Below are 16,319 nucleotides of genomic sequence, written 5' to 3'. Positions count from 1 at the left end.
TAAACCACAGATTGTTTACCTTCAAGCTCTGCTTGACGCATGCACGTGAAGGAGCCGGTGAGTCCCAGCACACACACATATAATAAACATCTCGACATCTGAAAGTGTTCCTCCACATGTTTTCATACAAGTTGTTCATAATACTTATCCATCCACAGAATTTGAAATGTAGTCAAGTGTTTAAACATTTAGCCGTGGTTCGCGTTTCTGCCTTTGGATGTCTCACTAAACAGCTGCATGAATGTTAAACCTTTAAATAAAAAGTAAAAACCATCAAGAAAGGCCCGACCTTAGGTCATTAGGTCATTTCTGGTTTATGATGTCAGAATTTACCGGTATTTTAGAATAGATGTGTGAATGGTCTTTTCCGGAAAAATTCCGTAATGTCCGTACCTGTGTGAATACCTTTTTTTTATAAATTTACTGGTAAAGTCATTCCAGAAATTTTCCAGATATTTACCGGTATCACTGTGTGAAAGGAGCTTAAGTCTTGTGAGTTAATAAGCCACTAGTTAATAGTGAAAATTGTTACATAAACTAAAGTGTTACCATTTAATTTATTGTGGATAACAAAATGGGATGATTCATCTTTGACTCTCATAAACAATAGAAAATGCATGAATTATCACATCAACACATATATTCCTTGTAAAAATAATAGCAAATCTGTTATGAATAGTGTAGTTTTACATTATTAGCTGCAATCCAAGAGATAATAACTGGTGTGTAAATTCAGAGTTTGTTTAAATTCATGTCAATGACCATATTTATGAACAACATTTTTGTTCGTAACTTGATTATGATTATTTGTTTGGTTCCATTTCACAATTTCTGTATATTCAAGCTGTCCTTGATACCATCAGGACTGACCTGCAACCAACTTTTTGCTCATAACCCAGCAGTTAAGTTTTATAATACCTGCTGATAGCCAAATAACCACTGCTGCAGGACCATTCAGGACATTTTTTGAATAACAAATGACATTGCATTCCTTCTCTGTCGCTCTTCAAAGCTTTCAGTTCCTTTATCTGCAGGAATACAATGCAGAACGAGATCAAGATCAGGGCCAGAGGGCACTTCTCAGAAAGCACTGGCTGGCCAAGTGTAAAAAACAATATGCTGCTATTTTCAATAGCAGTCCCTCTATGGAAACAAACACTTGCGTTACTCTCGACTGTGGAAAAGAAGCACAGAACCAGCAATCATATAATGTGTTTAGACGGTTTTAAAGAGATCAATAGATACATGAGGTTTCTCACGTTACTCTTCTCACCATATTGGCTGTCATGGTTAGCCTGACTATGTCTGAGGGTTACCACAAAACCACTAGTGTAATACAATTGACAGTCAGGGTTCTGTCAACAGCCTAATTAAACATACCATGAAATCCTGTGCCAAATATACTGTATAGCTAGGTACTTGGGTATATAACATACCTTATGAATATTGATTATAATCATTTTGGTTAAAAAAAATTATAATAAATAATCACATGAGCAAAGACAGATTCAGCTCTTATCAAATGTTTGCAAAAGGTCTAAATGCCCGAATATTAGCAAGAAAATAACTGATTTTTATTTTATCTAAATAATTAACAACTAACCAAACTTAAACTTTCAGCATTCACTGAAACTATTTAGTAAATAATAATACCCCAAACAGCCTATTAGCAATTAAACTGAATTATTATCAGAGCAATGAAGTAACAGCCAAATTAGTTATACTGGCATAGAACGAGTAGACATAGTATTTGCGAGAATCAGAATTGAGCAGTCATCCACAAAATTGTGCCCAAAATGTGTGCCAGATTTTTTTTTCTGCCCAAGAGGGCTGCACAGTTAGAGAATGAAGCTTTTATGTAATGCAATGCTTCAGCGCAATGCATTGCCCCTGAAATAATTGAGTATTATTGAGATTTTAAGGCAATTTAGGGTTTCTCGGGATTGTAATTACTGCTCTAAAAAAAATATACTCTTTTTAAATGTCTGGGTAAAAAAAAAAAACCTTTGAACACACTATATTTTTTATTTTGAAAAACATTTAAAACATTTTGGAACCTTAAACATGTCAGGCTAAATAATTCAAATAAATCATTAACTTCTGTTGTCTTCATTTGTTTCAAAAACGCAGATTTATTTACAACTTAAAATGGCTTTTTTTCTGCTTTAGATACTGTTGTCCTGAAAAACTTAAACAAAAAAAAAAATAATCTAGGGAACGGTATAGCAGAAATTTTTGCAGTTTTAAAATCTTGACTTTTCCAAACTGCGGTATACCTTGAAAACGGTTATTGTCCCATGTCTAATTAACATGATTGAGCTAATACTAAGTAGGTCTGCACAATATATCGTTTAAGAATCAATATCGCAATGTGACTATTGCAGATGTGCACATCGCAGGATTTTCAGTGTCAAGTATGGGTTATTGTTGACCAGGAGCTTGTAGATTAATGGCAAATTTAACCATTGGAGATTTAAAGTTTATAATTTGCATTAGTTTTTATTCTGTCAAAGATATCAAGTGAGTATAAAGCACTTTGGCACAAGAACCCATACCATTTGTCTAAATTACAGTTGTGTCCAACTGCCAATAAGACTTACCAGAAAATGTAGCAGATTAAGTAAGGCTGGGCAATAAAATCGATATCGGTATTTATTGACCGAACTCCATTGTCAACATCGATAATAAAAAGTTCAGTATGAAGTGCTATAGTTTTATTAAAATGTGGCTGCTGAACGCACCTCTCAGGAAGCAATGCCAATAAGCTTAGGGTGTCAGTTTGTTATTTCCAATGGAGGAGCGCGACGTGCAGATGGTGTGCAAGCGGCGCGTACACGACATGCGCACATTTTCCAGGTACACCTAGTTGAAAAACTATTCCAAATGCCCTGAGCGCACTGCAATTCATGCAAGTACAACTAACCGATCTGCTTCACACTTTGTATGGAATATGCACATTTCAGTAACAGTATACTAATTACCCAAACACTGCAGCGGTTTTTACTTTTCTCCATAAACTTGCATCGGAGCTGCAGCAATGGTTTGTCCATTTGTCATCCTCTGAGAAAACGGTTAATAGTCGCCTAGTTACGAGAGAAACCCTAGAAAATGGTCAAGGAAAGCACACGTACTCGCTTGTGACTTCAGGTCAGAATACAAACACATGTGAAAATGAGTGCCATATAGCAGCAGTGAGGAGATTGTAAATAAAAAAGTATGACGCCAGAGTGGCTTTTTGGTTTCTTTTCGTGTGCATCCCAGCCACTAGCACACCATCTGAAAGATTTTTTTTTAGCATAGTCGGTAATGTTGTCATTCAACTTCACAATTTGTAATGTTCAATATGTATTTGAATAAAGACGATTAGTTCCTTTACTTGAAAGCTCAGATTTGATTATCATTATTTGTTTGAGTTTGAGGTTTACTGTATCATTATTATTCACACCATACAAATTTTAATCTACCTTTGCCATTGCACACACTTTGTAACATTTTATTTATAAAGTTTAAGAGTCTCTTTAACACTTATGTTTATTTTAATATAGAGATCAGATATTGTTTAAATATTTTTGTTTTTGACTATTAAATCTATTTGCCTTAGTAATGTTGGTAAATTCAAATAAATAGGTTAAATAAAAATCCTAATATTTCTAAATGTATTGTAAAAAATATTCAATAATTATTGATATCGAATGATATGAAACATGACATCATGATCGTTTTTCTGCAATATCGCCTAGCCCTATGATAAAGCACTTTTTTTACTCTCATTTGTATGTTTTTTTGCCTAATAATCTTGTTTAAATTTAATTTGAACTAGTTTATCATAATTTATGCAGATGCACTCGCCTATAAAATCACTCCAACATTTTAAACTAATGAATTCTGCACAAATAGAGATATTCAAATCAATCTGGTGAAACAGATTTATTGCAGAAAAACGAAATATTGCCATTTGAATTTTTTTCAATATCGTGCAGCCCTAATACTAAGCTAAAAAAACACATTGGTGAACAAATGCAGTCAAACAGAAAAATTCACATATGAACCACAATTCCATCTTCTAGTCATTTTCGTCAATTGACAACTTTTAAGTTTCTGAAGTATTTAAGTTTCTAAATAAAAAATTTTCTGAGTCTATCTCTGCCTCTGCCAAAAAATTGCAGATTTAGCTGAAGTACTGGTGCCAGTCATGTTTATTTAAACACAATTTTTAATTTATGGCGTCACCAAAACTGATGCTTGATTAGTCAAATGATATAAATCACAAGAGGCCTTTTTGTCTAATGAAAAACCCAACTAACCTTTATTTTCTACAGTACAGCATTCATCCATTTAGCATTCAACAAAAATGTGCCACTGCTTAATTTGGTCTAGGTATAAAAATCTAAGGTTATACAAAAATTTTGATGCCACATCATAGATGAAAGAATCTTGGGAAATGCTCACTCTCACCCCTTTTTCAAATTGTTCAGCCAAGTCCTCCTCTGCAAAGATGTGAAATTTGATCTTCTTCATGCTGAACAGCAGCGCTGACTTCACCATGTTGAGCGTTTCATCTAGACGGTTCCCACAAGCCACCACTGCCAGGTGCATGACATCCTCTGCCAAGGTGACCTTTGACCTGGGGCGCCCCACCTCACTTTTAAGCCTAGAAGTGGAAAAAACAAAAGCTTAAATCAATCAAAACTCATCCAAACCGTGACGTAAACAACAAAAACATCTGGTACGAATCAGCTGGCTCAAACCATGAGACGACACGCTCCTAAAACACTCCCTATGCTGAACATGGCTCTTTAGACACATGGAAAACCTCTTTAAATGACTCAAGGGTAAACAATTCAGAGTCAGATTTTGGCAAGTAACGTGACCAGAGCATATAAGGGCAAACTTCATTATACAGAACATGTATGTGTATATAGGTATAAGTGTGTGTGTGTGTGTGTGTGTGTGTGTGTGTGTGTGTGTGTGTGTGTGTGTACATAGAGTGGAGATCAAGAGATGAAACTACATTTAATTTATTTGTGACTATACCATGCTAGTACAACTGTATTTTAACTTATTTTCAAAGCAATTTCACAAAAATATTTTATGTTACGTAAAATACATTATTGCAAGTTACAGCAGTCAAAAAAGGAGTAGAGATGATGTAGAGGTCTTGATCAGCTCTTCCAGAGTTCGCTGACTGCAGTACGTTTACTTATGGAGAGTTCATGCTGCATGATTTTAGCCCAGATTTCGCTCGCTGACAGGTTTTGGGAAATCACATACAAAAGCATGAAATCGGAGGCAAATCTTACAGAGTGAATTAACAAAAACGTGACCAGAAAGAATAGCAAACGCCTGTGAAGCTTTTGGCATGCTAATATCTGGACTTAACAGTGGTTTAAAATCATGCCATGTGAATGAATTCTACCAAAAACCACATCAGAGATGACTAACAGCCAATGAGTAAGCAGGATGCCACAATATCAGAACCAATAAGCTTTGCAATAACATTAAACAGAAACAAAGAAACATTTTGCAACATAGCAAAATTATTTAATGACCCCCTATTTTTTCCTCTATTTGTACAATGCACAGTCCTTGTTTCCTGCATCCCCCCAACCATGTCCTCCTCCATAATCTTCTTTTCAGTCAGACCATTTGAATGGTACATTATTTAAAATATTTTTGCAGGGTACGCACGTGATATTGAGTCATCTTATCACTTATCAGTGCGTTTGTGAGCACGACAGAGTTGTCTGTGATTGTTTTGTAGTCATGCAGTGTTTTTCCTCCAGTCATAAATCCATCATGCAGTATAAACGCAGCAGCAACTACATAGTCATGGAGTGTGAAAACAACAACAATCCAACGATTATGAAAAACAAGTAATGTGAACTCAGCCTTAGACACAAGTTAACTTTGGTAAATTTTCAATCAGGTTTAAATCTGGTGTCTGGGCTGGCCATTTTAATGTTTTCAGCTGAGCGCATTTACATTCTCATTGCCATGTAGCTGTATAAGAAGCATACTTGCTGCTGAATTCACAAGCAATTTTGGATGCAGTGCTGAACCAATTAGCCATTATTTATCTCTGTATTATCCCGTCATTCATTTGTCTTTTGTGGATGACCAGCCTTTTTGGAAAACACCCATATTCACTTAATTTACACACACACACTCCTACACTACAGACAATTTAGTTTAATCAACTCATCTATAGTGCATGTCTTTGGATTGGGTAAGCAGGCGCACCCGGAGGAAACCCACGCCAACACGGGGAGAGCATGCAAACTTCACACAGAAATGCCAAGTGGCCCAGCCAGGACTTGAACCAGTGACCTTCTTGCTGTGAGGCAACAGTGCTAACCACTGAGCTACCTTATATTATATTCACAGTGTATATGTATTCATAGTTTATATTAAAAATAATACAAGAGAGACAGAATAGTAGCATGTTTACTCGTCATGATCTAAGTGACCCAGCGTTTCACTTGAATACACACTTCCTTGTCTTGAGTCTCAAACATAATAGTTATTGGTGCAGTGTTTGCTTTTGTGATTCATGTTGAGTCTCTATCACTCTGGGGAAGTAAGCTCTCTAACTCTCTCAGCGCTACCCATGAGACGACCTTTGGGGGGGGGGGGTCCTCCATTTATCCAAGGCTTTGGTGGAGGAAACAAATTCATACCGTAAGAAAGGCACGCAGCCTTTCAGACAGACATCAAAGAGCTTCCATTAAGCCAAGGACGTGCAAACACTCTTGCTCTCATTTTAAGTCAGCCCAAGACCTTGATACGATGTGAATGTAAGAATATGAAAAACACAGAAACACCTTGGGCTTTGACAATAGAGAAGCATACCTGAAAGATCATTTTCTCATTTTTTTATTAGAATTTTTTTTTACCCATTAAAGTTAACAGTCTAGCCTCACAAAAGATTGTAGAATCTGCTTTGAAGGCTACATTTCCTGTGGAAAAAGCTTCCCTTGTTTACACCACTGTAAATCAGCAACATGAATTTCATCAGTGGTCTGATTGAATGATATCAAACCATTTATTCTTTTCATTTTTTCAATCATTTATGCAAGACTGAGATGCAATTACGTTATGATCATAAAACCTCAAATATGACCAAGACTACTGAATTTGGTACCTTTTTTTAATCTAGACAAAATGTTCACAGACTCTGATGATCTAATAAAAATTCTTGCGGTCTGAGTGAATACATCTGGAAACATTTAGACTGTGCGAAGGCTGAATTAAACGTCACACTCTTTATTGAGCAAAAGAGTTCCTCACATAGTTTTAAGGCTGACACTTATGGTTTTTTTAATCTATGCAGCTGAACACAGACAAAGTGAAACCCGACTGCCAAAATGAAATCTAATGAAAAGTGATCCAAAAATTTATGTAAATGAAAAAGGGTGGACTTCTATCATCTGTTTTCATAGTGAAACAAAAATGAAAGATCTCTTTCTACAGTTTATATAAAATTGTTATATAAATATTGTTACTTGATTAGTTGTGTGACAGTAACTTGTAAAAAGTGTGTCTTTAGATGCATTTGGTAGTCCTGTCACAATAACCAATATATTGACTTAATGGCCTCATTAATTTTAGGTGATGCAATATATATTGCCCATACATAAGAACCAATTCTAGCCACATTTTAGCTGATTGCACAACCTCTCTATGTCTATCAGAGGTGTCAGTGGCAGTATGGTTAAAAAAAAACACTAGTATTTATTATTAATTACAATAGTATATTTTCATGTGGGTGCCTGACAACTGAAAATAGATCTGGTAGCAGATATTGCAGCCTCTTTTTTACCTTGCACTTTTTTGTTTACATGTATTATTATTTATTTAGGATATGCATTTTCACATTCTGATTCCAATGCCTAATTATGCAATTGTTAATTAGACTATAAATTATATTCATAAGAAAAAATATGTGTTCGTTGGAAGAGTGTACTTGCATTTTGATGGTATTATATTGTCATTCTGGAATTATATAATGAAATGACAATAATATTATCGCAATACATTTTGGAGCAATATATCTTAATAATCATTATAACATAACAAAATAGATATCATGACAGACCTGGTATTCGGTTTAGTACACCAATTTGTGCAAGTTTGGTTGTAGCAAGAATTTACTCACACAAATTACAAATAAAGGCTACAATTAAAGTGCACAATATTAACAAAATAAACCATTTTATGAAGCAGACAAATATTCTATGGCCAATTATCTGCTCCACCAGACAACATGACATCAGCATGAAATTAAAATAAGCTGGAACTAAACAGATCTGTAATGTGCATGATGCACAAACCACCAATGCTTGTGCATTATAACAATCAAAGTTTTCCTAATCTAAATTACATTTCATAAAATGCTAATATTAATATCATTTGGGCCCCGTTTACACTGCCAGTTAAATGTGACCAAATTACGATTTTTTGCTCATATGCGACAGATAAAATAGGAAAAAAACGCATGCATTCAGATATTCAGAAATTGTTTTCAAGCCTCCTTCTTATGTGGAAATAAATCAGACATAAATCGTATATGTGATAATGCGACTATCATGTAAACAGGCAGATCAGATTTATTGAGGCATTTCGTTTTGTACATCTTTAAATTTGCGACAATGTGGTACTTCTCACCGGTTTAATGATGTAGAAGGAAGAGTGTGTGTGCTCAACCTAAAATTTCGGACCCACTGCTCCTCATTAAAGCCTGCCACAATTTACTCCCACCAGACCTGAGATCTCTCTCGTACCCACAAATTCCTCTGAATGGTCGAGGACACCAAATATAAACCATAAGCGCAAGCTGCGATGATGGCCCTTTCCCTACTCCTCCATCTCAAAATCATTTTAAAGTTGGGCGAATGTTACATATTTCACAGAGCTAAAAGTCAGACAATTTTTTCCATCGTGGCTAGTGTGGCGCAGATGCTATAACCCACCTTTACGCATGTGCGATGTCGTAAACCGTATGTCAAGTGTACGGATATGGGTCACAATTAAAACAACGTGTAAAAGGACAGGCACAAAATCAGATATAGGCAACAAATCAGAATTGGGCATCAAGACCGGAAGTGTTATCTGACAGGTTATACATAGCAGACAAGTTGTTAATCTACTCCTGAGCAAAACAAACCAATGAGTTCAAAAAACATCTCAAGGCTGTATGTATGAAATTCAGCCAGTAAATTCCAAGAGCTACGTACTGCACTCCTTACTTTGCAAACAATTTATTAGCACTTTTTCTCTCCTTATTCCATCTGCATGCCTGTCCCGGCAGAGCCAGCTTTTCCCTGGCATCGTGACTGGAAAGCCTCAAGTTAACCGTTAGCATACAGCTCCAGGCTAGAAGATAAAGATCTCAGAGGAGGAATCAACTCATCAAGAAGCACAGGTGACAATGGAGAGATATTCAGCGTTCTGTGTAGAAACTGTTATATCATATAGGCTAGAGAAAGAGAGAACCACAAATGGAGGGCTCTTAGTCTTCCTCCATGACATGTTTATGGCTTTATATAATGTAGCTGCCATGCGGCAGTTGCCTCTAGTCATAGATGCATTACAGATGACAGAGCGAGCTATTCGTCTGACAGTTAGTAGACATTTATTCCAAGGTGCTGCTAGAGCGAGTGCAGGGGTGTTTTGCAATTCTGGCAGAGAAAGGTGTAAAGAACACCCAGCTTTCCAGCAATGCAGGTTTTTGTGGGAAAGGCTGTGAAGGAATTACAAATGTACTGCTGCAGTTTAGCCTTTTACTTTATATTTATTGCAATAAGGTTTTACCCCAAAATGAAATTGTCATCATTTGCTCACCCTCATGTCATTCCAGGTCTGTTTGACTTTCGTTGTATAAAACAAGATCATTTGAAAATTAAGTTTAAGTGTATTTTTGTAGCTCCAGTTTCCCCCACAGTCCAGAGACATGCGGTATAATTTAATTGTATACTTAATATTGACCATAGTGAATGAGAGTGTGTGTGTGTGTGTGTGTGCGTGTGCGTGTGTGTGTGTGTGTGTGTGTGTGTGTGTGTGTGTGTGTGTGTGTGTGTGTGTGTGTGAGAGAATGAGAGAGTGTATGGGATTTTCCCAGCATGGTACTGGGTTACAGCTGGAGGAGCATCTGCTGTGTAAAACATATATCAGAGTAGTTGGTGGTTCACTTCGCTGTGGTGACCCCTGATAAATCAGGAACTAAGCCGAAGGAAAATTACTGAATGAATAAATGAATGTATTTTTAGGCCAATCCAGAATCTGATCATTAGAATAACTCTGGGCTAAGCCTATGGTCGGTTATGGACTGTGGGCTAAACATCTGATGCATAAGGCACAGAAAATTGGAAACACTTTGGGACTTTCGAAGTCATCATCTGATCATATGACATTAAACACTTTTTTTAAATGATGTGATGTTCAAGACAGACTCTTTAAAATACATCCACACATTTTATCTGAGGCACTTAGAGCATTAATTAACAACACAAAATGTTTAGTTGTTGCCGTGATGTCAACATTAGATTTTTACGCCATTTAAACATGCTTAACAAATCAAACTGATTGATTGTATTGCATGTTGGTCTGTCAGCCTCTTTGGCAGCCTTTAGCCAACAAAAGCTGCTATGGAGTCCAGACCTTCTGCTGTCAGTCTGAAGATCTGGGCATGTGAGACAAGCATAACCTTGGTTCGCTGCAAAATCCCAGTATGATTTTAGATAGGCTTTTGCAGAAAATACAACATTTGTTTTTCTACTTGTGACCCCGGACCACAACACCAGTTTTATGTTTACAAAAATACATTGTATGGATCAAAATGACAGATTTTTCTTTTATGCCGAAAATCATTAGAATGTTAAGTAAAGGTTATGTTCCTTGAACATATTTTGTACATTTTCTACTGTAGAAATATCAAAACTTAATTGATTAGTAATATGCACTCCTAAATACTTAATTTAGACAACGTGAAAGGTGATTTTCCTCAATATTTAGACTTAAAAAAAAAAACTGAGTTTGTAGATGTCCGAATAGTTATCTCAGCCAAGTATTGTCCCATCCAAAAGTCTGATTTATACTTCTGCTTCAAGCGCATGCGTATGGTTCGGTGCAGCCTCGCACGGTCACATAGCCCTCACCGTGTCTGACGCCGATGCTGACCTCTCAAAAAAAAAAAAATGTAACTATACATCGCAACGACGTGTAGCGCAAGCTCTGTGATTGGTCAGCTAGGTTGCTGTGATGAGTGTGGGCTGTGCTGAGAGCCGCAAGCTCGATTGAGCGAGTGTTTATGAGTGTCGAGTCCCGTGAACGAGCTCCAAATGAAAAATGTTGTTTTGTGTTTACCATTATGATTAAAGTTGATGCACGTCCACCGGTTCCCGCTTCTGAATGAGCGAGTTTTAGCTACTTCTACATTAAGGTAGTGTTCAGAAAAAACAAAACACTCTCTAAGAAACTCGATATAGAGGAGCATAACATAAGGCTAGCAAGCGTTTTGGAAGTGTTATTGCAGAGCAACACAAACAGCATGCAGAAGTATAAATGCACGGTTACACGCAAGGCATGCGCAGTGGGTCACGCAGAGGTATGAATGTAGAGAAATTTAGAGGCAATTTAACGTGAGGCAATTTAACTGTTTTATCTTGATTATTAGTTTTCATAAATATGAAAGCCAAAATCGAAACTGAATTTCGATTAATTGCACAGCCTCGGTTAATATTATTATGGTGGACTCCAAGTGAACTTGACTTTAAAAACTTGACACTTTGAAAAGTTGCTACTTATGTCCACGTCTTGTACAGTGAAGGAGGACTGGAAAAAGTCCTTGTTTTGGTGCTTCTCACATTCAAATGTAATTACAGCTGTCATTAACAGCATAAATAGGCCCAGCTAATCACACTGTCCTTATGTGTTTTGTGGGAGGGAGGACCCGAGAAAAGAACGTGATTTAATCCTGTATGTCTGCATGTCTAAGAAAATTAATTTCAAACATCAATTCAAAAATCCAAGGACTTCAGGACAATGTAGCCAGAAGTGCTAAAATGATAACTTGTTTTTGGCTTTAGGCTACTAAAGACTTTTGAAAATAAACAAATGCATAACTAATAAGCTTTAAAATATCTTCATAAAGGTTTGACGTGACATGATATTGAGTGAATTAAGTATTTATTGCTTTTTGGTGATCTATTCTTTTCATTACAAAAAACCCTAAAGCATTCTACAGAAACCTGAGATTGGGATCAGACGGTTTGTGTTTGTTGGAGCCCTCGGGACAAAACAAACCCCACGGGCCCCCCTGAACGTGATGAAACACATCATCAGGGACACATTTGTCTGTTTTGCAGCAGCGAGGCAGGAAGCACGTCTGGAGGATGCGCTTAAAAAAGGACAAACTTGTGCGGAAGAGTTAATCACTTCTAAATAAAACAACAGGTCATACGGGACAAGATGGCTTTACCCCTCCTCCTTCCTCTGTTGAGATGGATGGGGAGCCAGGAATTAAACGCACCGAGCGTTTTCCAACTCACACCCTCTCATCCCTCTTGTTTGTACGGTGGATCTGTTTAACTAATTTCCCCGTGACTGCATTGGCCCGGTGCATTGTGGGTTTATCAGCAGAGAGCAGTCACAGGGGTGTGGACATGAAGACGGATCACTGCTGGCAACCCAACAGGAGGGTCAAAGGGTTGAGATATCTCACAACTGCAATTAGTGGCGTTTATGTGAAGCTGTCAGAAGGGTGATAACATATGCTTGCTGAAACAAGACATGCCATGAATATTAAACTCATCCTTTTACACTATGAAAAAGCCAACCAGTTATAGTTCACCTTAGGGCTCTGCAATGCTATGATATACATTGTATAAACAAAAAATGTTTGTGATACGAACATTTGGTCCACGCATCCTTTTTAAAGTGTAGATTTTCGTACGACTGAACTCTTATTTCAACTTAACTCTTAATTCTTACAAATTAGCCAATAAACTGACAAAATGTAAAATAGTTATGTTCTCGTGAGATCAGGCTGATTTTGCTCTATCGTTTCATATTATGCTGTATCGTTTATTTTGTGAGTCACAAAATATGTTGTTTATGATAAAACGTTTTCTCAATTTATATGAGCACAATATTACACATCATTAGAAATAGTACAGTCTTTACATTTTGCATTTTATTTAGCAATATTTTTTAAGTTGGAACTGTGATCATTTATTTTGAAAGGTGGTTTATATTTTAGATCTCTACATTTATCATCAAACATTTGCCCTGAAGTTTTAAAGAAGGCCCCACAATATATCGATTTAGCACCGATATCACAATGTGGGAAACTGCAATAGTCACATCGCAGGATTTGCAATGTCAAATTAGATTTACAATTAACCAGAAAACACATTTCAGAACATGCAATTTGTGGAGTAACAGAAAAGTTGTAATTTAATAATATGAAAGAGTTTTATTTTATTTATAATTTTTTTTTACCATTTTAAGAGAATTTAAATTTGGCCATAGGAAAAAAAAATCATGTTTGCCACTTTAATAAAGATTAATTGTGTTTAATTATTTAATGCAATAGAATAAAGACTATTCAGTGTTATTTTATATTTAATTATTTATTGCATTATTTAATTATTGTATTTCTGTACTTTTCTGTACATTAAAACAGTACTTTAATACTGTTAAAGTCCAACTGAAAAGCATAAAGTATTGCTTATTTATTTTTTCTATTTTTGTTCTATTGCTTTCATCTGTGTTTATTTATTTTTTGCACAATTTGTGTAGATGTGTATTTTTGCAGATGTACTCAACTATAAAGCGCTCCAATCAATATAAAATGAGGAATACTTTCCAAATAGAGACATCTTGTTACCTTAATTTTCTTATCACGATTAGGCATGTTATACCTTAAGCTGTTTTCAAAGCATAATGCGGTTTGGAATTTTTTTTTTTTTAGGACAACAGTATCTCCAGCAAAAAAGATCCAAAGATGCCGTAAAGAAATCTGTGTTTTTGAAACTAATGAAGATAGCATAAGTCTCCTTTTAAATTATTTAGCCTGACATGTTTACTGTTCCAAAATATTTTAAATGTTTCTCAAAATTAAATATATTGTCTGTTTCCAAAATCAGCTAGTACTCAGTAGATAGTGCATTTGAATTTGAACGTACTACTAACTCGACCGATAGAAAAGTATGTTCTATATAGTATGAATGTAAGTAGTATGAATGGAGCTTGGACGTATTACAGATGCCATTTTGTCATGACGTGACATACCTGCTTCACCCCCATTCATGAATTAGTTCGCGGTGCATCATGGGATAGTGTAGGGTTCATTGGATGCGCACTTCGTAAACTCGCCGAATGTAGTAGGCCATCCGGGTACTTCTCGCATTTTCGAATTTTATGAATTCAGACATTCTACTCCGCTCGCATACTATTTTTAGCATACTATATAGCATAAAAGTATGTGATTTCAGACATAGCCATTGTGTTCAAAGCAGAAAAAAGTTTTTGTTTTTACCCAGACTATTAAACAGAATATATTCACAATATCATGAAACTGTGATATTTTTATCGAAGGTTATCATACCGTTAGAATCTTAAACCGGCTCATGCCTTATCACAATATTTATCGGCGAAAAATAAAACGTTGCAACGTCAGTTTTTTTCCAATATCATGCAGCCCTAGTTCTGAATAATGTGAAAATATAACAACACATCAATGAGTACATACCAGAGTATATACTTTACATTGCAAAAAAAAAAAAAAATAGTTCTTTCCATGTGGTCATTATATTTAAACTGATTCATTTATATAATGAATATATTGTTATCAGGATATGAGATGACTTATATCGTGATGTGAGATTTTTGTCATATCGCTCAGCCCTAGTTTATATATTCTAGTTCTATATTATTGTATAACTACAGGTTAACTGTGTATATACCGTTCACCCTATGCACAACACCTTAACTCTGTCTGAATGGATTGTAATGTAATAACGTGCACCTTTTGTAAAGCAACATTGGAAAGATAATTATTGTGAAAAGCACTACACAAATGAACTTGAATTGAACTGAACATTGGCGTTCTTTAATTTGAACATCACAATACTGTTCACCTATAGGGTAAATGTGGGAGAAACTCCTTTTAATTATGTCTCAAGAAGGGCGGACGGTCTTGATGAATAAACCACTCCATCCTCCGGTCTCTAGGGGCTGTTTGCTTTTACTCACAACCAATCATTGATTTTGTCCTCTATTGAAACCCTTTGGGAACGAGGCAACTGCATTCAAGGTGACCTTTTTAATAAAGCCATAATGAAAATACAATTGAGATAATCGTGGATGAGACGCTCACAGGGGGTTCTTGGACTGGGCTTTGTAGCATGCGCAAAGCACACTGCTCTCTGGCAAGATTTTAGACGTTAGTGCATCACAATCTGGTGTGGATAGTGGAGAAATGATGCCATGCACGACTTTCTGTCTTGCTGTATTAAGAAATCTAAAGATTGCACAATCAGCTCAAGACATTCTTGCCAAAATCTCCTTTGTCACAGCAGGCTTTTTGACAAGTATGTCTTGTTGGATTGGCTGTGTTGACATCCAGGAAAAGATCAGTGGTTTATGGATTGTTTTTAAAACGTGTTGTTATGTACAAATCACTGAAAAATGAATGCAAATTCAAGTCATAAATGCCCTTGAGGATCAAACACATGCACTGATTATAAAGCAGTTGAAAGGATGTTAATTCGAGAAGGAAGAAAAATGCATTGTTTTACATTATATTATGAAAAACGGACATCAGACCTAATAAAACACACTTGTATACATTCTGTTTTAGATCATAGAGATTGTTGATCATGATTTTTGCACTTGAAGAATTTCTTACCGAGTCTTCGCGATGACATTCTCTGCTCTTCTGCTGCTCAACTTGGGCTCTTTGCGGATTAGTTTCGGTGGTTTCTGTGGCTCCTCGTTGGTTTGTTTCGCACCTTTCAGCAGGGCAATGTCCTCGATATTACCGAAGGATGGAAAATGTTTTTCTTTCGGAACTTCTTTCAGCGGCGGCTCGTCCGCAGCGTTCCCCCCGAAAAAGTACAAAAGTAGAAAAACTCCGAAGCACACCGCGATGGCCACAACCTTGCAGTGAATCCTCATGGTGAAAAAGTGCTCCGTCCGTGGTGGGGTGTTTTAACCATGGCTCTGGTTAAAACAGGGGGACATATTTGTAGTGTGCAGCCATACTTCTTCATTTGTACTGTGTGTGATGATGAAGACGATGCTGCTCAGCTTAGCGCCGA

The 16,319-nt window shown here is 36.3% G+C and overlaps 1 protein-coding gene across 1 annotated transcript in view; it reads right to left on the bottom strand.

Annotated features, from left to right (window-relative positions):
- gxylt2 (glucoside xylosyltransferase 2) overlaps window positions 1–16,319 on the bottom strand; it is a 31,449-nt gene extending 15,130 nt beyond the window's left edge. Inside the window, exons 1-2 of the mRNA XM_056460384.1 lie at window positions 15,908–16,319; window positions 4,456–4,651 (exon numbers count right to left, since the gene is read on the bottom strand). Of these exons, the coding sequence (XP_056316359.1) occupies window positions 4,456–4,651; window positions 15,908–16,176 (465 nt within the window). The 5' untranslated portion in view covers window positions 16,177–16,319. The remainder of the gene's footprint in view (window positions 1–4,455; window positions 4,652–15,907) is intronic.

This window comes from Danio aesculapii, chromosome 6 (assembly GCF_903798145.1).
Source record: "Danio aesculapii chromosome 6, fDanAes4.1, whole genome shotgun sequence".
NCBI classification, from domain to species: domain Eukaryota; kingdom Metazoa; phylum Chordata; class Actinopteri; order Cypriniformes; family Danionidae; genus Danio; species Danio aesculapii.
Note: the sequence above shows the minus strand (reverse complement) of the source record. Positions and strands in the feature narration are given on the sequence as shown.